The 25,044-nt window shown below is 42.3% G+C and overlaps 1 protein-coding gene across 1 annotated transcript in view; it reads left to right on the forward strand.

Moving 5' to 3' along the window:
* The window catches only part of acot11b (acyl-CoA thioesterase 11b), a 34,679-nt gene extending 13,626 nt beyond the window's left edge, over positions 1-21,053 (forward strand). The window contains exons 6-16 of the mRNA XM_061888210.1: positions 3,409-3,544; positions 3,636-3,789; positions 5,605-5,724; positions 5,789-5,927; positions 8,658-8,713; positions 12,145-12,211; positions 12,293-12,376; positions 12,556-12,689; positions 14,694-14,825; positions 18,579-18,705; positions 18,782-21,053. Coding sequence (XP_061744194.1) covers positions 3,409-3,544; positions 3,636-3,789; positions 5,605-5,724; positions 5,789-5,927; positions 8,658-8,713; positions 12,145-12,211; positions 12,293-12,376; positions 12,556-12,689; positions 14,694-14,825; positions 18,579-18,705; positions 18,782-18,976 — 1,344 coding nt within the window. The 3' untranslated portion in view covers positions 18,977-21,053. The remainder of the gene's footprint in view (positions 1-3,408; positions 3,545-3,635; positions 3,790-5,604; positions 5,725-5,788; positions 5,928-8,657; positions 8,714-12,144; positions 12,212-12,292; positions 12,377-12,555; positions 12,690-14,693; positions 14,826-18,578; positions 18,706-18,781) is intronic.
* The last annotated feature ends 3,991 nt before the right edge of the window (positions 21,054-25,044 follow it).

Here is a 25,044-nt window from a genome sequence, read left to right on the forward strand (position 1 = left end):
GCTGCCGGCACAGGGGAGCTACGGTTCACTGATTGAAAGATAAATCCCAACTCTAGTAGCAAGATAATTGTTTTGTCTCCAATCAAACATAGTGGTGGTAGCATCACGATACAAGGCAACTCAAGTGAGTAGCAAGATAATTGTTTTGACTCCAGTCAAACATAGTGGTGGCTTCATCACGATACAAGCCCGCATGAGTGCTGCCGGCACAGCGGAGATGCGGTTCATTGATTTTGAGTTGAATTCCAACTAAAGTAAGTAGCAAAAAAGTAGTTTGACTGCGATCGAACATAGTGGTGGTAGCATCACGATACAAGGCAACTCAAGTGAGTAGCAAGATAATTGTTTTGACTCCAGTCAAACATAGTAGTGGCTTCATCCCGATACAAGCCCGCATGAGTGCTGCCGGCACAGCGGAGATGCGGTTCATTGATTTTGAGTTGAATTTCAACTAAAGTAAGTAGCAAAAAAGTAGTTTGACTGCGATCGAACATAGTGGTGGTAGCATCACGATACAAGGCAACTCAAGTGAGTAGCAAGATAATTGTTTTGACTCCAGTCAAACATAGTGGCTTCATCACGATACAAGCCCGCATGAGTCCTGCTGGCACAGCGGAGATATGGTTCATTGATTTTGAGTTGAATTCCAACTAAAGTAAGTAGCAAAAAAGTTGTTTGACTGTAATCAAACATAGTGGTGGTAGCATCACGATACAAGCCCGCATGAGTGCTGCCGGCACAGCGGAGATGCGGTTCATTGATTTTGAGTTGAATTCCAACTAAAGTAAGTAGCAAAAAAGTAGTTTGACTGCGATCGAACATAGTGGTGGTAGCATCACGATACAAGGCAACTCAAGTGAGTAGCAAGATAATTGTTTTGACTCCAGTCAAACATAGTAGTGGCTTCATCCCGATACAAGCCCGCATGAGTGCTGCCGGCACAGCGGAGATGCGGTTCATTGATTTTGAGTTGAATTCCAACTAAAGTAAGTAGCAAAAAAGTAGTTTGACTGCGATCGAACATAGTGGTGGTAGCATCACGATACAAGGCAACTCAAGTGAGTAGCAAGATAATTGTTTTGGCTCCAGTCAAACATAGTGGCTTCATCACGATACAAGCCCGCATGAGTCCTGCTGGCACAGCGGAGATATGGTTCATTGATTTTGAGTTGAATTCCAACTAAAGTAAGTAGCAAAAAAGTTGTTTGACTGTGATCAAACATAGTGGTGGTAGCATCACGATACAAGCCCGCATGAGTGCTGCCGGCACAGCGGAGATGCGGTTCATTGATTTTGAGTTTAATTCCAACTAAATTAAGTAGCAAAAAAGTTGTTTGACTGCGATCGAACATAGTGGTGGTAGCATCACGATACAAGCCCGCATGAGTGGTGCCGGCACAGCGGAGATGCGGTTCATTGATTTTGAGTTGAATTCCAACTAAAGTAAGTAGCAAAAAAGTAGTTTGACTGCGATCAAACATAGTGGTGGTAGCATCACGATACAAGGCAACTCAAGAGAGTAGCAAGATAATTGTTTTGACTCCAGTCAAACATAGTGGTGGCTTCATCACGATACAAGCCCGCATGAGTGCTGCCGGCACAGCGGAGATGCGGTTCATTGATTTTGAGTTTAATTCCAACTAAAGTAAGTAGCAAAAAAGTTGTTTGACTGCAATCAAACATAGTGGTGGCTTCATCACGATACAAGCCCGCATGAGTGCTGCCGGCACAGCGGAGATGCGGTTCATTGATTTTGAGTTGAATTCCAACTAAAGTAAGTAGCAAAAAAGTAGTTTGACTGCGATCAAACATAGTGGTGGTAGCATCATGATACAGGGCAACTCAAGTGAGTGGCAAGATCATTGTTTTGACTCCAGTCAAACAGTGGTTGTAGCATCACGACACAAGCCTGCATGAGTGCTGCCAGCACAGGGGAGATGCGGTTCAAGGATTTGGAGATTAATTCCTACTAAAGTAAGAAGCAAGATAATTGTCTTCACCTCTGTCAAAAATGTTGGTGGTAGCATCACGACACGGGCCTGCATGAGTGCTGCCGACATGGGGCGCTCCGGTTCATCAATTTAAAGATGAATTCCAACTCATGTGGCTTGCTTGACCCCATTCAAACATGGTGGTTGTAGCGTACACGGGTGTTGCCGGCTCTGGGGAGCTGCGGCGCATTGAGGGAAAATAGGAATTCCAACATTCTGACGACGAGACATATCCCCTCTATGGCAGTTTTCCAACAAAAACAACTCCAGCATGACAATTGTCTTGCTGAGGAAGCTGGACCAAGTGACCAAGGAAGGAAGGAAAGACAAGCGCAAGATGTCTAACTTTCAACATCTTCACCAGTGATGTCCTCATTTAAATGTAGACACTTAAAACACAGTTTGGACTTGTGTTGCCAGCTATATAGATCGTAATGGATGGCGGTGTGTCAGCTGTACACTGACTATTCTAAATGTCATCCAAGCTCCTTGTCTATAGTATGGTCTCATCCATCCATTTTCTACCGCTTATTCCCTTTTGGGGTCGCGGGGGGCGCTGGCGCCTATCTCAGCTACAATCGGGCGGAAGGCGGGGTACAAGTCGCCACCTCATCGCAGGGCCAACACAGATAGACAGACAACATTCACACTCACATTCACACACTAGGGCCAATTTAGTGTTGCCAATCAACCTATCCCCAGGTGCATGTCTATGGTCTCATGATAAATGTTACTCACTTTTCCTCATAATGTAGGTCAGTGGTACTCAACCTTTTTTCAGTGATGTACCCCCTCGGAACATTTTTTTCATTCAAGTACCCCCTAATCAAAGCAAAGCATTTTTGGTTGGAAAAAAAGAGATAAAGAAAGTAAAATACAGCACTATGTCATCAGTTTCTGATTTATTAAATTGTATAAAAGTGCAAAATATTGCTCATTTGTAGTAGTCTTTCTTGAACTATTTGGAAAAAAAGATATAAAAATAACTGAAAACTTGTTGAAAAATAAACAAGTAATTCAATTTTAAATAAATATTTCTACACATAGAAGTAATCATCCACTTAAAGTGGCCTCTTTAGAGATTGTAATTGAGATCCGTCTGGATTCATGAACTTAATTCTAAACATTTCTTCACAAAAAAAGAAATCTTTGTCCACAAAAAAATCCAGCTGTCAACACTGAATATTGCATTGTTGCATTTCTTTTCAAAGTTTATGAACGTACATTCATATTTTGTTGAAGTATTATTCAATAAATATATTTATAAAGGATTTTTGAATTGTTGCTATTTTTAGAATTTTTTTGAAAAATCTCACGTACCCCTTGGCATATCTTCAAGTACCTCCAGGGGTACGCGTACCCCCATTTGAGAACCACTGATGTAGGTGACCCTGTTCCACATCCTCTTACATTGCAGGTCAAGCTAAAGCAGGTGACTCCCCGCACACAAATGGAGCAGATGGAGTACAGCCTGGCAGCAGAGCGGAGGAGGATGAGGCTCATCCACGCTGAGATCATCACAGACCTGCTGAGCAGCAGCACGGCTCAGCTGGGTACCTAAGGTTTCCTCACGCATTGCACTTCTGGAAGGCATCTGCACCGCTGAAATGTTTGCTCTCTCCCCAACCCTCGCTCTGGCAACAGGAGATTGCCAGGAGTACCAGGACGCCGTGCCGGCCGAGCGCACCCGAGTGGAGAGTGTAGAGCTGGTGCTTCCACCCCACGCCAACCACCAAGTCAGCACCTTTGGGGGCCAGATCATGGCTTGGATGGAGAATGTAGCCACCATTTCTGCAAGGTATTTTTGTCTATTATTGTAGCTTTCATGTGGACTTTACTGAGTTGGAAGTAGATTCATTGCAATTACTATGCAGAAGAGTAAGTAGGGGTTAGTACATGTGCCTCACAATACGAAGGTCTTGGGTTTGATCCCCAGGCTCGGGGTCTTTCTGTGTGGAGTTTGCATGTTCTCCCCGTGAGTGCGTGGGTTCCCTCCGATTATTCTGGCTTCCTCCCACCTCCAAAGACATGTACCTGGGGATAGGTTAAATGGGTTGTGCTTGTATAGCGCTTTTCTAAATTCAAGGTACTCAAGGCGCTTTCGCACTATTTCCACATTCACCCATTCACACACTGACGGTGGAAACCACCATGCAAGTACCTAACCATGACCCTTCAGGAGCAAGGGTGAAGTGTCTTGCTCAAGGACACAATGAGCGTGACGAGGTTGGTAGAAGGTGGGGATGGAACCAGGAACCCTCAGGTTGCTGGCACCGCCACTCTCCCAAACTGCGCCACGCCGTCCCCATGGTTGATTGGCAACACCAAATTGGTCCAAGTGTGTGAATGTTGTGACCCAAAAGGGACAAGCGGTAGTAAATGGATGGATGGATGGAAGAGTATAGCTCGGTTGGTAGAGTGGCCGTGCCGGCAACTTGAGGGTTGCAGGTTCGATTCCCGCTTCCGCCATCCTAGTCACTGCCGTTGTGTCCTTGGGCAAGACACTTTACCCACCTGCTCCCAGTGCCACCCACACTGGTTTAAATGTAACTTAGATATTGGGTTTCACTATGTAAAGCGCTTTGAGTCACTAGAGAAAAGCGCTATATAAATATAATTCACTTAACTTCACTATCACTAGGAAAAAAAACATCAACCATTTTACTGAATAGTTATCAAAAATATACAATGTTCAAATTGAATAATAACAGTTTTATGATTTATTTTTACGGTCAAAAATATAATAATGTCATTAGAATTTCATGGTTTGTTAAGCTTTGCTGTACTGCTTAACAAATGCAGCTGTAATAGGCTACTGCACCAGTCGCCACCACGAAAGGCACAAGCGGTAGGAAATGGATGGATGGATTGAATGGAAGAGCAACATATGGGGAAGAACAAAAAAAACAACCATTTTACCGAATATTTATCAAAAATCTACAATATTCAAATTCAATAATAATCTTAATTATTACGGCAAAAAATATAATAATGTCATAATTTGATGATTTGTTAAGCTACTGTGTTGTGTTTTGTGTTGTGCAACCTTTATCTTTTAGGTCGCCCTAAACGCAGACCAAGCGCTTTTGCCTAAAGCTCCCGATCAGTGTAGACCCGCATTTTGTGTGAAGAAGTGCATGTAAACTCTGCATTAATGAATGACAGGGTGCTTCACATCCCTAAAATGTATTCTGGCCATCCTTGGTATCATCACTACATCACAGCATTAGACCTTGTTTTGCAAAGCAAAAGGGCCTGGGGTTCAAATCCAGATCGTAGTTCAGACAGTGGAAGGTTTCTAAATTTTTAATGTTAGATATATTATTTTTGTTATTATTATTTTGATAAATGTATTTCACATGATTTCATTTTAGTGCAAAACTAATTAATTTCAAATTAAATTCTGCTAAGGGCCCCAATTTAGTTTGGAGCGGCCCTTTCTAGATACTCCTCTGTGTCATTTACATTTAAAAAAATTTAATTTAATTTATTTTATTGTATTTATTTTACAGTTAATCTCTATTTTAAACATTTTTTTCAGTTAATTTTATTTAAAGGTCAAGGTGTTAAAGGCTAAATGTGCGTCTTTGTTTTTTGTTTCTTCTTGACGCAGCCGTTTGTGTAACGCTCATCCCACGTTGAGGAGCATAGACATGTTCCATTTCCGCGGGCCCTCTCACATTGGTGACCGACTAGTGCTGAAATCCATTGTTAACAATGCCTTCAAACACAGGTGAGTCTTCAAAAACAAACAATGCAAACTTATCTTAACTCATCTATGTCTCATCATGTTGTAGTATGGAGGTGGGAGTGTGTGCTGAGGCCTATCAGGGTGGAGAGCCTCAGCGCCATATAAATAGTGCCTTTATGACCTTTGAGGTGCTTGACGGTGATAGGAAACCATGCACGCTTCCCCGGATAAGACCCGAGCCTGTGGTGAGTTATTCATGTTGTCACATCCCAGAGATCTTTCAGTCATATTTTAATAATATATATTCTATGTGGAAAAACAAATGTCATTCTAAAAAAACTAAAGGACACCAAAACGGATCAATTAAATTTGTTTTCTAGCAGGTATTAAATTATAAAATGCTGCAGCTGAATAGACTTTATTGTTACGACCTGTTTCATGTGGTCATTCGTTTAATTTGTAGGTGTCTGTCTGGTGTGTTTTGCATTCTTAATTTAGTTTTACCTCCTGTTTTGTTTGTATTGTGCTTGCGGTAGCTTTACTTTGCTTCTGAGCGCTACCCTCCTCACCTGCGGTTTGTTTGTATTGTTTATCTCACCTGGTGTTAGAGGGCTATTTAGATCAATCTCCCTTTGTTGTTGGTGTTGGATTGTATTTGAGTGCAACGCACACGGTATGGCATCTGCCTCACAATACGAAGTTCCTGCAGTCCTGGTTTCAAATCCAGGCTCGGGATCTTTCTGTGTGGAGTTTGCATGTTCTCCCCGTGAATGCGTGGGTTCCCTCCGGGTACTCCGGCTTCCTCCCACCTCCAAAGACATGCACCTGGGGATAGGTTGATTGGCAACACTAAATTGGCCCTAGTGTGTGAATGTGAGTGTGAATGTTGTCTGTCTATCTGTGTTGGCCCTGCGATGAGGTCGCGACTTGTCCAGGGTGTACCCCGCCTTCCGCCCGATTGTAGCTGAGATAGGCGCCAGCGCCCCCCGCGACCCCGAAAGGGAATAAGCGGTAGAAAATGGATGGATGGATGGATGGCACACGGTATGTGGACTTTGAGATTTTTTTTTCCCACCTTGGATTTAGTATTGTGTGTTCGCTCGCCCAATCCAGCTTGCCCCTTTTGTTGATACACAGCTTTCCCTAAGCCGTATCCAAACTTTGTTTGTTTGGTACATTTGGACATTTAATTCTCATTTACTTGCACGTGGCCGGCAGTCTCCTAGTTTTTTCAAATATTTTTTAATTTCTGACCTTCCAAAATGTTGACACACACACATTGGACCAAGGAGTCTCTTCTGTCCATCGTCTGTCTTTGCAGCACGCGCACTGATCTTGTAGCCATGTATGGAAATGTCAGTTTGCACGCCCTTTCCACACATAAAACGCAAAATAGTGCTTGAAAAAACGGGAAAAACGAGTGTTGATAAATCTATTTGCACGTACTAAATTATTATATTCATTTTTCCTCACAGTATTGTGGCCGTTTTGATGATCAGCATAAATTTAGCATATTATTGAAGACAGAAGCAAAATGGATTGCACGCCTTATTGTATACTCTCTAAACAGACGCAATCCACTTTGCAAACGTTTTGTTTCCCGAATCATGTATTGTTTTATTTTAAGACTCTCTTAGTTCTGTTGCAGCACCCCTGGTTTTGTGTTTCTTGATTGCCATGGGTGCTGATTATTTTCACCTGCCTATGATTAGTGTCCGGGATGCTCACCTGCTCCCGGGCACTAATGAGAGAGTTTTTTTTATTCCTGCCTTTCGCCATACTCGGTCTGGCTGTTTTGTTTGCTCCTGCAACAAGTTACGTTGGTTACTGGTTGTTTTCTTCTTTGTTCCGGAGAACCCGACGTCCACAGTTTCCAAAAACAATTTGAAATGTGAACTCGTCAGACCACAGAACACTTTTCCGCTTTGCACCGGTCCATCTTTGAGCTCGGATCCAGCAAAGCCAGCAGCGTTTCTGGGTGTTGTTGATAAATGGCTTTCGCTTTGCATAACTTGCTTGAGAAATGTTGTTCTTAAACGGTTGGACAATTTGCTCACGCATTTGTTCACAAAGTGGTCACCCTCGCCCCATCCTTGTTTGTGAATGATTGAGCATTTCATGGAAGCTGCTTTTACACCCAATCATGGCACCCACCTGTTCTCAATTAGCCTGTTCGCCTGTGGGATGTTCTAAATAAGTGTTTGATGAGCATTCCTCAACTTTCTCGTTTTTTTTGCCACTTGTGGCAGCTTTTTTGAAACATGTTGAAGGCATCAAATTCCAAATTAGCTAATATATGTAAAAATAAAGTTTTCCAGTTCGAATTTTAAGTATTTTGTCCATGCAGTCATTTCAATTGAATATAAGTTAAATGATTTTCAAATCATTTTATTCTATTTTTATTTACGATTTACACTGCGTGCCAACTTCACTGGTTTTGGGGTTTGTACATATGTCATTTCAAATTGGGAGACAGACATTATGATAACACTTAGCCTGTTTGCTTATAGCTTTACAGCACTGTAAGGCGTTAAAAACAAAGCTAATAAACACACCGTTGCGATTTGCTTTCATTTCAAGGCACGTTTTTTTGTTTGTTTCTTTTCGTTTTTCTCTCGATCCTTTGGCTTGATCATTTACGGTTGGATGTTGAAATCTGTTGATGTTGTAAAATACGACTGAATATAATGTACTATATTTTTGGTCCTTCATGAAAAGTATATTTAACTCAAACACTGCTAAAATGGCTGACGGGAGTTGGGATTCAGATTCATTCAGCATGAGGGAGCGTCCCCCGAGAATCACATTGTTTCCAATAGACTTCAGTAGAAAGAGGCTTGAATATGGTCTATAAAGCAACATTTATGCACAATTTTGGACCGAACCACCATTGCAGGTTATGTTGACCACAAGGAAGCGTTTTAAATGTAGATTAAAAATCACAATATGACCCTTTTTTGAATTGTGTTTTACAGGATGGTAAAAGGCGTTATCAAGAAGCCATTGCCAGGAAGAAGATACGCCTTGATAGGTGAGTTGGAGCCAACCAGCAGGAATCTTACAAGACTTTAAAGTTAAAGGCCTACTGAAACCCACTACTACCGACCACGCAGTCTGATAGTTTATATATCAATGATGAAATATTAACATTGCAACACATGCCAATACGGCCGGTTTAGTGTACTAAATTGCAATTTTAAATTTCCCGCGGAGGTTCTTGTTGAAAGCGTCGCGGAATGATGACGCGGAATGATGCGTGCACGTGACGTCTCGGGTCGGAGGGGACATATTAGCGCAGCACCACTTGCGGCTAAAAGTCATCTCTTTTCATCGCATAATTACACAGTATTCTGGACATCTGTGTTGCTGAATCTTTTGCAATTTTTTCAATTAATAGTGGAGAAGTCAAAGTAGAAAGATGGAGGTGGAAAGCTTTAGCTTTTAGCCACACAAACACACGGTGATCTCGACCACTTGTCAACCGGCAGGTTTCGGTGAGAAAATTGTGGTAAAAAGTCACCTCTTACCGGAGATCAGCGGAGCTTGCGCCGTCCATGCAGCTGCCGTGACTTCCCTCAGACACTGGCGTCAACACACCCATGGACACACCCCTCCGACTATCAGGTACTATTAAACCCACTAAAACACTAGCAACACAATAGAAAAATAAGGGATTTCCCAGAATTATCCTAGTAAATGTGTCTAAAAACATCTTCAATCGCTCCCAATGCAATCGCCTTTTTTTTTTAACTTAATTATTTTTTTTTTTCTAGTCCTTCGCTATCAATATTCCTCATCCTCGCTCAAATTAATGGGGAAATTGTCGTTTTCTCGGCCCGAATAGCTCTTGCAGTTGGAGGCTCCTATTATAAACAATGTGAGGATGTGAAGAGCCCTCACACCGGTGACGTCATCGTCTGCTACTTCCGGTAAAGGCAAGGCTTTTTTATTAGCGACCAAAATTTGCTAACTTTATCGTCGATGTTCTCTACTAAATCCTTTCAGCAAAAATATGGCAATATCGCGAAATTATCAAGTATGACAAATAGAATGGACCTGCTATCCCCGTTTAAATAAGACAATCTCATTTCAGTAGGCCTTTAAGTACCAATGATTGTCACACACACACTAGGTGTGGTAAAATTATCCTTTGAATTTGACCCATCACCATTGATCCCCCCCTGGGAGGTGAAGAGAGCAGTGAGCAGCAGCGATGGCCGCGTCCGGGAATCATTTTTGGTTATTAAACCCCCAATTCCAACCCTTGATGCTGAGTGTCAAGTTTTAGTAGGATTTGATACAAACATAACTATTGCGATTAAGTAGGTAGCGGATATTTACTAGATACTAATGAGATCATGTTGCTTGGTAACCCAACAAATAATTACAACCAAGGGCGGAGCATCACATTCTGGGCCCTCATACACAAAGACCCCCAATCCCACCCAAACCCAACGTCGAAATGCCATACACGCACACTTGGTATGTTTACAAGTACTAAAGTATTTATTGCATGGATTTGATTAAAACCATCTTTTTAAGGTAAAATCCCTAATCAGGTTGTTGTTTTTACAGATGGGATTAGCATATCTCGATAACCCCCACCAAATAATTTGGTTTTGTTTAAAAACAATTACAAAAAGGTATGCCAACAACTTCAATATCAAGTGGCCGGAATATTAATTTATATGGTCATATAACCTGTCAATATTCACTTAAACGGGATTCTAAATTTTCCTTTTCTTTAGAGTAAAGATTAGTTTATGCAGATAGGATCATCCTCTGTGGGTAAAATATTATTATTTATTTATTTACTTATTTATTATTATTATTAGTTTATCTCCTGGGGTTTAAGTCTACCCTGTCTTTAAAATCAGAATCAGAAATACTTTATTAATCCCCGAGGGAAAATGAAAGATTTTCAGCACAATCCCATTTAAGAGCAGACAAACGCTACAGGGAGACAGAACAAGATCGCTGACGGATCCGCCAATTTCCGGCACCTCTTACAAAAAGGTGAGTCCAAGCCTGGGCCCCTGGAAGGGGGGTCCAGACAGAGGCCAGGGGGGAAAAAACTCATAGTCATAGCACACATAAGCATGTGCATGTTCAGAGAATCTGTAGAAATCACTGCACGTAAGCGATATGTAACGGACCTTCGTTCCTTCAGGCGGTACTGCATCAAAAAGCGACATCAGTGTGTAAAGGATATCACCACACGGGCTCAGGAACACTTCCGAAAACCACTGTCACTAAATACAGTTTGTCGCTACATCTGTAAGTGCAAGTTAAAAGTCTACTATGCAAAGCCAAGGCCATTTATCAACGATACCCAGAAATGCCGCCGGCTTCGCTGGGCCCGAGCTCAGCTAAGATGGATTGATGCAAAGTGGAAAAGTGTTCTGTGGTCTGACGAGTCCACATTTCAAATAGTTTTTTGGAAACGGTGAAGGTCGTGTGCTGCGGACCAAAGAGGAAAAGAACCATCAGGACTGTTCTATGTGCAAAGTTCAAAAGCCAGCATCTGTGATGGTATGGGGGTGTATTAGTGGCTAAGGCATGGGTAACTTACACATCTGTGAAGTCACCATTAATACTGAAAGGTACATACAGCTTTAGGAACAACATATGTTGCTATCCAAGCATGGACGCCCCTGCTTATTTCAGCAAGACAATGCCAAGTCACTAGTTACAACAGCGTGGCTTCATAGTAAAAGAGTGCGGGTACTAGACTGGCTTGCCTGTAGTCCAGACCTGTTTCTTATTGAGAATGTGTGGCGCATTATGAAGCCTAAAATACCACAACGGAGACCCTGGACTGTTGAACAACTTAAGCTGTACATAAAACGAGAATGGGAAGGAATTCCACCTGAAAAGATTCAAAAATGTCTCTCCTCAGTTCCCAAAGGTTTGAGTGTTGTTAAAAGAAAATGTGATGTAACACAGTGGTGAACATGCCCTTTCCCAACTACTTTGGCACATGTTGCAGCCATGAAATTCTAAATTAATTATTATTTGCAAAAAAAAAAAATAACGTTTATGAGTTTGAACATCAAATATCTTGTCTTTGTAGTGCATTCAACTGATTATGGGTTGAAAGGGATTTGCAAATCATTATATTCCGTTTATATTTACATCTAACACAATTTCCCAACTCATATGGAAATCCAATTGTTTTTACATTCTCCTGTGCTTTGATGAAAAATACTTTATTTTGTTAAGTTGAAAGTGTGTTTATCTGTGTTGTGCTCAGAATCTATAACAGCATGTGACCCGGCCGAGCTTGTCAAGCATAATACGCTCATTGTTTCACCGTGAAGCAGCCTGCCTCCATTCTAATCTCAATTAAGCCGTTTCATAGCTAAATGTCGGACTATATAGCAATAATCAGTGGCCTTTGAACCACTCAGGTCTTGATTTTGTTCCTGGAAATGTACTGTAAATGCTTCACTTTGTGCACAGGAAATACATCATCTCCTGCAAGCAAACCGAGGTGCCGCTGTCTGTACCCTGGGATCCAAGTAACCAGGTATCGATTGACGTGCAACTTTTGCAAAGCTTGACCATTGGATATTGTCTGCAAACTTCATAGAGTGCTTTGATTTTCCAGATGTATTTGAGCTACAACAATGTATCTGCACTGAAACTCATGGACACCAGAAACAATTGGGTGTTGACCTCAGAGAAAAATAAAGTGAGTACTATTGGTTTCGCATTGGGATTTGTATTGCGTTGGACAAAGTGCAGAGTCATGGTGAGTCTTACGCAAGCAAAGCCCATGTTGTTCTGGCTACCACGTGGGGGACTGCCCTGCAACAAAACACATGTGCAGTATCTTGTCCCACTTTGACTCACACTGGATCTAATTTGTAGGTCAGACTGTACACGCTGGAGGAGAACCAGACGTTGTGTTTCAAAGTGGAAATGTACGTCACTGTCTCGGCCGAGCAGACGTTCCACCTGCTGTCAGATCTCAGGAGGAGGAAAGAGTGGGACCGGCATTATGAGTCAGTCCACATTCCTTTGACTTTATTGCATTTCGCATGTACAGTCGTGGTCAAAAGTAAAGAACATAATGTCATGGCTGTCTTGAGTTTCCAATCATTTCTGCAACTCTTATTTTTTTGTGATATAGTGAATGGAGCACATACTTGTTGGTGTCAAAAAACATTCATGAAGTTTGGTTGTTTTATGAATTTATTATGGGTCTACTGAAAATGTGACCAATTCTGCTGGATCGAAAATATATATACAACAATGTTAATATTTGGTTACATGTCCCTTGGCAAGTTTCACTGCAATAAGGCACTTTTGGTAACCATCCACAAACTTCTGGTTGAATTTTTGACCACTCCTCTTGTCAAAATTGGTACAGTTCAGCTAAAATTGTTGGGTTTCTGACATGGTCTTGTTTCTTCAGCGTTTGTCCACACGTTTAAGTCAGGACATTGGGAAGGCCATTGTAAAACCTTAATTGTAGCCTGATTTAGCCATTCCTTTACCACTATTGACGTGTGTTTGGGGTCATTGTCCTGTTGGAACACCCAACTGTGCCCAAGACCCGACCTCCAGGCTGATGAGTTTAGGTTGTCCTGAAGAATTTTGAGGTAATCCTCCTTTTTCATTGTCCCATTTACTCTCTGTAAAGCACCAGTTCCATTGGCAGAAAAACAGGCCCAGAGCATAATACTACCACCACCATGCTTGACGGTTGGGATGGTGTTCCTGGGATTAACATATTGTCGGGTATTTGGGTCAAACAGCTCAATTTTTTTTTCATCCGACATCATTATGGACAAAGATAAGACCTTATGGAGGAAAGTTATGCAGTCAGATGAAACAAAAATTGAGCTGTTTGGCCCCAATACCACAACACCATTCCTACCGTCAAGCATGGTAGTGGTAGTATCATGCTATGGGCTTGTCGTGCTGCCAATGGAACTGGTGCTCTACAGAGTAAATCGGACAATGAAAAAGGAGGATTACCTCCAAATTCTTCAGGAGAACCTAAAATATTCAGCCCGGAAGTTGGGTTTTGGGCATAGTTGGGTGTTTCAACAGGACAAACATATGTCAAAAGTGGTAAAGGAATGGCTAAATCAGGCTAAAATTAAGGTTTTAGAATAGCCCTCCCAAAGTCCTGACTACAATGTGTGGACAAGAAACAAGTCCATGCCAGAAAACCAACAAATTTAGCTGAACTGTACCAATTTTGTCAAGAGGTGTGGTCAAAAATTCAACCAGAAGCTTGTGGATGGCTACCAAAAGTGCCTTATTGCAGTGAAACTTGCCAAGGGACATGTAACCAAATATTAACATCGCGCTATGTATACTTTGACCTTTTCATTCCATTCCCCCATTCCATTTTCTACCGCTTATTCCCTTTTGGGGTCACGGGGGGGCGCTGGCGCCTATCTCAGCTACAATCGGGCGGAAGGCGGGGTACACCCTGGACAAGTCGCCACCTCATCGCAGGGCCAACACAGATAGACAGACAACATTCACACTCACTTTCACACACTAGGGCCAATTTAGTGTTGCCAATCAACCTATCCCCAGGTGCATGTCTTTGGAAGTGGTAGGAAGCCGGAGTACCCGGAGGGAACCCACGCATTCACGGGTAGAACATGCAAACTCCACACAGAAAGATCCCTAGCCTGGATTTGAACCCAGGACTCCAGGAACTTCGTATTGTGAGGCAGACGCACTAACCCGTCTGCCACCGTGAAGCCCTTGACCTTTTTTTTCAGTAGACCCATAATAAATTCATAAAAGAACCAAACTTCATGAATGTTTGTTGTGACCAACAAGTATGTGCTCCCATCACTATCACAAAAAAATAAAAGTTGTAGAAATTATTGGAAACTCAAGACAGCCATGAAATTATGTTCTTTACAAGTGTATTAAAACTTTTGACCACTACTGTACATTGTTAACAAGTGACTTCAACCTCTACCAAAACTTCTTACTGGTTAGAGTGTATCGTTGACTAATTTGCGGCTGTCTTCTAGGGAGTGCGAGGTGATCACGCAGGCAGACGAGGAAGACACCATTTATCGCATCGCAACCCCCTCCATCAGTAAAGGGGGCAAAGGCCAGGACTTTATCTTGTTGGCATCCTGTCGGAAACCATGTGATATCAGGTGTGTGGTGTCACATTGCGACACATCTTATAATGAATGCATTGACACACCCCTATTTTAAAATAGCAAGTTTACAGTTTGTACAACAATGTAAATTCACTACTCAAGGTTTGTCTTCATAGCTGGCCATACAAGTGAGGAGCCAGATATTTCTGTTTTGCCTACAGTTGAGCAAAGTGGTGGTAGCATCAGGGTTTGGGGATGCACTCCCGATCCGATACCGATACTGGCCTATCCGAGCATGTATTAAAGTTTAAAGTTATTTAGCCTACTTAGTTGTCAGATTCATGTTGAAAAGGGTTTTAGTACTCTTGATAACAACTAGCCAGCTCAATTAGGTGAGTTTGAATATTACACAATGGCTGGTACTCAAGGATAAACACAAAATAGAAAAAAATATACGTGACAAACAGAAATGGCATCATTAAACAGTAAAAAAAGTGAACAGTATAAAGTGCAAATAATGCTGTAAACATTATTAAAAAAAGCAAAACACACAAACGAGTGGGATAAAATGTCTATAACTCAGCATCAATTCTTGTTCTTGAACAAGTGTAAACTGAAAAAAAACCAAAAAAAAAACTATATACACACTCCTTTCAATTGTTTGCCCCAGTCAGGGGGGGGGCAAACAATTGAAGTTCAAGCATAATGGGGAGATTCTTTCTAACAACGACGAGCCCTTCAAGATGCTCAGGTGTCAGCCTGCTCCTGTGTTCATCAATGATGAGTGAGGCTCTGCTAAAAAGCCTCTCACTCTCAAGAGTCATTAAAATGTCTTACAACTTTACCACCACGCTTAACTATATTGTGACATGTTTTGCACTCCACCTCTTCATCTTTTTCGTTTTGTGGGGTAAAATAATCCCACACAGCTGACATTTTTACCGTAACTTTTAATTCACATGGGCGTTTTAACGGTTAGAACACAGACCTGTGGATGTACTCATTTGGACATTAAACCTTGTGCTGTGTTATTTAAGGGCGTACTCACACTGGCTTGCTTGTGTAAGCCAGCTGGTTCGGACCCCCTGCCACCGCCAACCCATAAGAGGCCAGTGTGCTGGTCACGAGGCTAAAAGCCACACTACTACCATATTTTCCGGACTATCAAACACACCGGTCTATAAGACGCACCTACTTAATTTTAGAAGGAAAAAAAAAAATATTCCATATATTAGCCCCACCGGACTATGAGGTGCAGATATATATGTTGTGAAATGAGTTATTTACACGGAAAGATTTTATACTGGGTGTGAGTTTTCCTTGCCCTTTTGTGGGTTCTTCCGAGAATGTCGTAGTCGTAATGGTTTGTACAGTCCTTTGAGACATTTGTGATTTAGGGCTATATAAATAAACATTGATTGATTGATTGATTGATGCATAAGTGTTGCCTGAACTGGGGAGTTGCGGTTCTTTTGAGGAGAAACATCCTTTTGGAAACTGGGCTTCTGGTTTCTGCCATGATAAAGAAGCGTAGCCCCAAATACACTTCCAAGATGACATGTGACTTATTGCTTGTATTCTGTCATGTGACTTCTTCCCAGAAGTGTAAAACAGTGTTGGTTAACCACGCCAAGATTACAGTTGTGCAGTATGCAAACGCAAGGGGCCTTGATCTTCCTGCAAAAAGTAGATACGATTAAAAAAATCTCAATGGAATACATCCCTATACTTTATCCAAACGCACGGAGAGGGGGGGGTTGGTGCTAGCGAGGTGTATAATATAGCCAAGAGTCATGGATGCATTGGAATTCTGGGTAATTCTTATGTTGCGTTTCTAATGTGTTACAGAGCCAATGTTCTCCAGAAATGTGTTTGGTGTGGGTTCACAGAGTGTGGCGCATATTAGTAAGAGTGTTAAAGTTGTTTTATATCACAACCATCAGTGCGATCTGTATGGTTGTGGATCAAGACCCCTGGTTTACACATAGTAAAAGCAAAAAAAAACCTCCTCCGTCATTTTGCAAATGACGACAGGGGAAGCGTCACTCGTGACATCATGGATTTGACCCGGCATTAAATGTGTGTGTGCGTGCGTGCGTGCGTGCGTGCGCGCGCGTGTGCTTGCGCGTGTGTGTGTGCGCGTGCGTGCGCGCGTGCGTGTGCGCGCGCACAAGGGTAAGGTTAGGTGGGATTTACCCTGAATAACCTTAGTGTAGAAGGGGCCTAAGCCTGTTGTGGGGCGGTATAGCTCGGTTGGTAGAGTGGCCGTGCCAGCAACTTGGGGGTTGCAGGTTCGATTCCCACTTCCGCCACCCTAGTCACTGCCGTTGTGTCCTTGGGCAAGACACTTAACCCACCTGCTCCCAGTGCCACCCACACTGGTTTAAATGTAACTTAGATGTTGGGTTTCACTATGTAAAGCGCTTTCAGTCACTAGAGAAAAGCGCTATATAAATATAGATCACTTCACTTGTGTGTAGCGAGTTAGACAATAATTGCTGTTTGTTGAATCATTTTTTGTGTGTAGTACAGTTTGTAAATCTATACTGCTGTAAAAGCTCTGCACCAGGGGTGCCAACACTTTTTCTGCAGGCGAGCTACTTTTCAATTGACCAACTCGAGGGGATCTACCTCATTTATATATATCATTTATATTTATTTATTTATGAAAGAGACATTTTTGTAAACAAGTTAATTGTGTTTAATGATAATACAAGCATGTGTAACACATATAGATGTCTTTCTTTCACAAAGACAAGAATATAAGTTGGTGTATTACCTGATTCTGATGACTTGCATTGATTGGAATCAGACAGTAATGATGATAACGCCCACATTTTCAAATGGAGGAGAAAAAAAGTTGTCCTTTCTGTACAATACCACATGAAAGTGGTTGGTTTTTGGCATCTAATTCATCCAGCTTCCATACACTTTACAAGAAAAACATTGGCGGCAAATTCCGTAGCTTGCTTGATTGACATTCAGGGCACCCGAGGGTCTTGTGAGATGACGCTGGCTGCTGCCAGTTCATTATTATGAAAAATGACAGAGAGGAAGGCGAGAAACACTTTTTATTTCAACAGACTTTCGCGCCGTCCCTTCCGTCAAAACTCTAAAGGCCGACTTCACATTTCCTATCTTCACAATAAAAACTCTGCTTCATGCTGCCTGCGCTAACAAAATAAGAGTCTCGGAAAGCTGGCGTGCACAAGTGATGTGCACGCCAGCTTTCTGAGGGATCGCTTGTGCACGCCAGTTTTCCGAGACTCTGTATTAAGTTAGCGCAGGCAGCATGAAGCAGGGCTTTTATTGTGAAGATAGGAAATGTGCAGTCGGCCTTTAGAGTTTTGACGGAAGGTACGGCGCGAGAGTCTGTTGAAATAAAAAGTGTTTCTCGCCTTCCTCTCGGTCATATTTTCATAATAATGATCTTGCAGCAGCCAGCGTCATCTCACAAGACCCTCCGGTACCGTGAATGTCATTTAAGTGACGTCTTGGTGAAGATTGATGATCACTAATTTTTAGGTCTATTTTTTTTAAAAGCCTGGCTGGAGATCGACTGACACACCCCCCGCGGTCGACTGGTAGCTCGCGATCGACGTAATGGGCACCCCTGCTCTACACTGACTACTCTACGTTATATCCAAATTTAATTTCTTTAGTATTGTCCCTTGACAATAAAATGGTTGCGAGAATGAATAATACTTTTCTAAGAATGTCCATAATTGCTGCATTTCATTGCTTTTGCCATCTCGGATTGTAAAATGCTTTTCTCTTTACCTCTCCATTTCTCAATATTTTTCTTAGGGATCCATATTTGATAGCGCTGCGTTCTGTCACTTTGCCCACTCACCCTCCAACCGAAGACTACAACAGGGGAGAGGTGCTCTGCGCTGGCTTCACCATCCGGGAAGAAAGCAGCGGCGTCACCAAGGTTAAACATTCGTCAAGAGTTTTCTTAATAGCAGCAAAAAAGGTGTGTATTTTACCCAGAATGTGTTTTGCTGTAGGTCACCTACTACAATCAGGCCACACCGGGGGTTCTTCCTTACATCTCTACGGACATTGTTGGACTCTCCTCGTCTTTTTACAGTGCCTTTTCTGCCTGTAGTGACTTCCTAGAGGCGAACAAGGACAGCTTGCCTGCTTCAGTACTGCAGCTCATTAGTGCAACTGATGTCCTTACACTACAAAAGGAACAATAGATAACCTCTCTGACTATCCATGGTCTGTTCTTAGAATGATGATAGATGACTTTTGACTATTTTACCCATATTGTGTGACTATGCACAAAGCCCGTTTCCATATGAGTTGGGAAATTGTGTTAGATGTAAATATAAACGGAATACAATGATTTGCAAATCATTTTCAACCCATATTCATTTGAATATGCTACAAAGATGACATATTTGATGTTCAAACTCATAAACAAATAATCATCAACTTTTGAGTTTGATGCCAGCAACACGGGACAAAGGAGTTGGGAAAGGTGACAATAAATACTGATAAAGTCGAGGAATGCTCATCAAAGACTTATTGGGAACATCCCACAGGTGTGCAGGCTAATTGGGAACAGGTGTGTGCCATGATTGGGTATAAAAGCAGCTTCCTGTGAAATGCTCAGTCATTCACAAACAAGGATTGGGAAACGGTCACCACTTTGTGAACAAATGCTCGAGCAAATTGTCAAACAGTTTAAAAACAACATTTCTCAACGGGCTATTGCAAGGAATTTAGGAATTTCATCATCTAAGGTCCGTAATACCATCAAAAGGTTCAGAGAATTTGTAGAAATCACTGCACGTAAGCGATATGTAACGGACTTTCGTTCGCTCAGGCGGTACTGCATCAAAAAGTGACATCAGCGTGTAAAGGATATCACCACACGGGCTCAGGAACACTTCAGAGAACCACTGTCACTAAATACAGTTTGTCGCTACATATGTAAGTGCAAGTTAAAACTCTACTATGCAAAGCCAAGGCCATTTATCAACGATACCCAGAAATGCCGCCGGCTTCGCTGGGCCCGAGCTCAGCTAAGATGGACTGATGCAAAGTGGAAAAGTGTTCTGTGGTCTGACGAGTCCACATTTCAAATAGTTTTTTCGGAAACGGTGAAGGTCGTGTCCTCCGGACCAAAGAGGAAAAGAACCATCAGGACTGTTATAGGTGCAAAGTTCAAAAGCCAGCATCTGTGATGGTATGGGGGTGTATTAGTGGCTAAGGCATGGGTAACTTACACATCTGTGAAGGTACCATTAATGCTGAAAGGTACATACAGCTTTTGGAGCAACATATGTTGCCATCCAAGCAACGTTATCATGAACGCCCCTGCTTATTTCAGCAAGACAATGCCATGTCACTAGTTACAACAGCATGGCTTCATAGTAAAAGAGTGCGGGTACTAGACTGGCTTGCCTGTAGTCCAGACCTTTTTCTTATTGAGAATGTGTGGCGCATTATGAAACCTAAAATACCACAACGGAGACCCTGGACTTTTGAACAACTTAAGCTGTGCATAAAACAAGAATGGGTAAGAATTCCATCTGAAAAGCTTCAAAAATGTCTCTCCTCAGTTCCCAAAGGTTTGAGTGTTGTTAAAAGAAAATGTGATGTAACACAGTGGTGAACATGCCCTTTCCCAACTACTTTGGCACGTGTTGCAGCCATGAAATTCTAAGTTAATTATTAATTGCAAAAAAAAAATTAAGTTTATGAGTTTGAACATCAAGTATCTTGTCTTTGTAGTGCATTCAACTGAATATGGGTTGAAAGGGATTTGCAAATCATTATATTCCGTTTATATTTACATCTAACACAATTTCCACACTCATATGGAAACAGGGTTTGTATGTGACAATAAGTGGGCATTTTCTCAAGGGCCAGGAAAATGCATTATGTGTGTGTTTTTGTCAAATCTGGGTGTAGGTTACGATAGAATGAACAGTTTTTAAGCATGAGCGCGCAATTCTTCTTGGATTTAGCGCAGCTGTGTGTTATTAGGCCCAACTAAGTGTGACTTATTTTGTGCAATAATAATTTCTAAGCCACATTTTCTTAAATGGTGCAACGAGGTTGCAGAGTCAGACCAATATTTTTGCAAAATGTCCTTCGAATATGCAATATATATTTGGTGTATATTGGGGTAGGTACTTTTAATGTTTTAAAGATCATAGGATCATGTGTTGTGTTTTGATGTTTACTTTCAATGGCCAAGTATCTCCAATGGCAGTTTGTGTTGATTTAACTGGAACAATAAATATTGAAGCATCTCTCTCACAATTTGACAGTCATTTCCAGAGTAAAAGAGGTATAATCCACATTTACAGAGAAGTTGGCAATCGTAGCTCCATTTTAAGACAAATTATAAAAACATTTGGATCCTGTATGCCAGGGCTATTCAAGTGGCGGCCCAGTGAGCTAACCCGGCCCGGAAATTACCACGTACCAGCCCCCAGGTTCAGTTCAAAACTTGGGAGACAAACATTTTAGCAGCATATTATTAAAAAAGTGTTTTATAGAGGAACTCTGATAACTGTAAACCCCTTTTCAGATCCTTGCACTGGCATTTTAATCTTGTTTGCAAACATAGAACACTGGTGTCCAAACGTGGGATTTACATAACTAAGGTGTTTCTCAAGGCATCCCTTTAAGTCCTCTCTTTTTTGGCAGTTACACATTCTGCTTCAGTGATATCCTACTTCCATCCATCCATCCATCTTCTTCCGCTTATCCGAGGTCGGGTCGTGGGGGCTGCAGCCTAAGCAGGGAAGCCCAGACTTCCCTCTCCCCAGCCACTTTGTCCAGCTCTTCCCAGTCCTACTATCCATCCATCCATTTTCTACCGCTTATTCCCTTTTGGGGTCGCGGGGGGCGCTGGCGCCTATCTCAGCTACAATCGGGCGGAAGGCAGGGTACACCCTGGACAAGTCGCCACCTCATCGCAGGGCCAACACAGATAGACAGACAACATTCACACTCACATTCACACACTAGGGCCAATTTAGTGTTGCCAATCAACCTATCCCTAGGTGCATGTCTTTGGAAGTGGGAGGAAGCCGGAGTACCCGGAGGGAACCCACGCATTCACGGGGAGAACATGCAAACTCCACACAGAAAGATCCCGAGCCTGGATTTGAACCCAGGACTGCAGGACCTTCGTATTGTGAGGCAGACGCACTAACCCCTCTGCCACCGTGAAGCCTACTACACCTCTCAAAATACCATGATTTATGTCACCACATGGACACAGCTACAGATACTGTACAGAAACACACTTGCACACTACTGCGCATTCAATCCCCTCAACAGTGTACAAAACTGTCTATTTTTCGGCGCATTTAACATTCAATAAACCCGCGTCAGCAATTATAACATACCTTATGTGGTACTGTCAAAATGAAAATAAATCAAATATTTCAACTCACAATCTGTAGCACCCGTTTGACACCGTATAAGGCAGTGGTACCGCTCGAGTCGGTTGATTCGAGTGGAAATGGTGGGCAAACCATTTCACTGCCGGGATAACTTAGCGAGCTTCCAGTGTCGGCTGACATTGTCTCACAAGATGTAGTTTCTCTTAAGTGTCCTTCTTGAAAATGCCCTTGCAAATATATATCTGCCACCTACTCAACATTTTGCTCTCCTTCTTTGTGGGTTCAAGTGAGTTTTCTGTGGCTTTTTATGGCTCCGGCGCAAATTCCTGTTTTCTCAACTTGTGATTGGATACTCACTTGGATACCCCCAAGTGAGTATCCAATCAGAGGACACGTAAATGTCACGTTCAACATGAGGCCCGCTATAAGGCCTTACTGACAATTGTCTATCAACTGTATGTGCCCGTTCACTTACAGTGCACAGACATTGTTGATTCTGGAGATTTGGCAACATAAGGGAACAATTATGATTGGATACACACTAAAACTAAAAACAACAGCACTGGAAGGAGCATAATATGACATGAAGAGAATCTGAATACTTTTCGATATTTAGCGAAAGTAAATAAAAATTGACTTTCATCTTTAACTATGATCATGATTTCTGGTTATGTTAGGCCAGCAGAAAAGGCCTTGCTGTCCCTGACAGCACACCACTGGACTTTTGTGTTGCAGTAGCTTGTTTACTTCAGCTGCAGTCAGTGGTCATTTGTTCAACTTCTTTAGTTATACTTGTGGCGTTCCTCAAGGTTCCATTTGACCTCCTCTCTTTTTCATCATTTGGGCTATTCAACTAGTAACCGTTGAGTTCACTTAAAAAAAAAAACTTATGAGAGACTCAGATTTTTGCAGCAAATTTTCTTAAAAACACTAGCATACTGTCATAAACCTACACAGTGACCTTGTGGTGAGAGTGTCCGCCCTGAGATCGGTAGGTTGTGAGTTCAAACCCCGGCCGAGTCATACCGAAGAGTTTAAAATTACTTCCCTGCTTGGCACTCAGCATTAAGGGTTGGAATTGGGGGTTATATCACCAAAATGATTACCGGGCGTGGCCACCGTTGCTGCTCACTGCTCCCCTCACTTCCAAGTGGGTGGAAGAAGGGGATGGGTCAAATGCAGAGGGTAATTTCACCACACCTAGCATGTGTGTGACTATCAGTGGTACTTTAACTTAACTTTGGAGATGTTCTTTGACTAGCTTTTTGGTGCAGAAGGTCCTTTAAAAACAGCAGAGTGCCCCTGTAACTCTGACAAAACAAATCGACCAAAATCAAATGTCTTCTGTAGAGAACGCTGGTTCTCTGGAAATATACAAAATAAGACTTAACAGTGAATCAATCAATCAATCAATGTTTACTTATATAGCCCTAAATCACTAGTGTCTCAAAGGGCTGCACAAACCACTACGACATCCTCGGTAGGCCCACATAAGGGCAAGGAAAACTCACACCCAGTGGGACATCGGTGACAATGATGACTATGAGAACCTTGGAGAGGAGGAAAGCAATGGATGTCGAGCGGGTCTAACATGATACTGTGAAAGTTCAATCCATAATGGATCCAACACAGTCGCGAGAGTCCAGTCCAAAGCGGATCCAACACAGCAGCGAGAGTCCCGTTCACAGCGGAGCCAGCAGGAAACCATCCCAAGCGGAGGCGGATCAGCAGCGCAGAGATGTCCCCAGCCGATACACAGGCAAGCAGTACATGGCCACCGGATCGGTCCGGACCCCCTCCACAAGGGAGAGTGGGACATAGGAGAAAAAGAAAAGAAACGGCAGATCAACTGGTCTAAAAAGGGAGTCTATTTAAAGGGTAGAGTATACAAATGAGTTTTAAGGTGAGACTTAAATGCTTCTACTGAGGTGGCATCTCGAACTTTTACCGGGAGGGCATTCCAGAGTACTGGAGCCCGAAATGAAAACGCTCTATAGCCCGCAGACTTTTTTTGGGCTTTGGGAATCACTAATAAGCCGGAGTCCTTTGAACGCAGATTTCTTGCCGGGACATATGGTACAATACAATCTGCAAGATAGGATGGAGCTAGACCGTGTAGTATTTTATACGTAAGTAGTAAAACCTTAAAGTCACATCTTAAGTGCACAGGAAGCCAGTGCAGGTGAGCCAGTACAGGCGTAATGTGATCAAACTTTCTTGTTCTTGTCAAAAGTCTAGCAGCCGCATTTTGTACCAACTGTAATCTTTTAATGCTAGACATGGGGAGACCCGAAAATAGTACGTTACAGTAATCGAGGCGAGACGTAACAAACGCATGGATAATGATCTCAGCGTCTTTAGTGGACAGAATGGAGCGAATTTTAGCGATATTACGGAGATGAAAGAAGGCCGTTTTAGTAACGCTTTTAATGTGTGACTCAAAGGAGAGAGTTGTGAAGGGAGAAGTCCAGCCCCGCAATCCCTGAAATTCTGAAAATGCCACAGTTCTGAAAATGTGGCTTCCTAAATGACGTAGTTGAGCATCCCTGCTGTGTGGTCTAAAAACAGTGACATGCACAAAGCTATGCAGTGAAGTAATTTGCCCTTGATACGTTTGTAGGCCTGAGAAAAGCAGTGGTTAGGTGGTGGCTAATGACCAGCACTGCAGTGCCAGCTCTTCTCTGTTATTTTAGGAATGTAGTATGCCTTTGCCTGGCATCCTGCACCTGTCTGCCCCCACTGGCCTGGCTTTCTCACATCAACATGCTTACTTCCATTCTTGGACAATCATGTGTAAATAATATAAAGTATATATATAGTATTAAGGTATGACGCAATTAATGCACATGTCAAATTTTGTGCTGTAATACAAAAGGGTTGGCTGACCAAATGTACAA

This window comes from Nerophis ophidion, linkage group LG26 (assembly GCF_033978795.1).
Source record: "Nerophis ophidion isolate RoL-2023_Sa linkage group LG26, RoL_Noph_v1.0, whole genome shotgun sequence".
Lineage (NCBI taxonomy): Eukaryota > Metazoa > Chordata > Actinopteri > Syngnathiformes > Syngnathidae > Nerophis > Nerophis ophidion.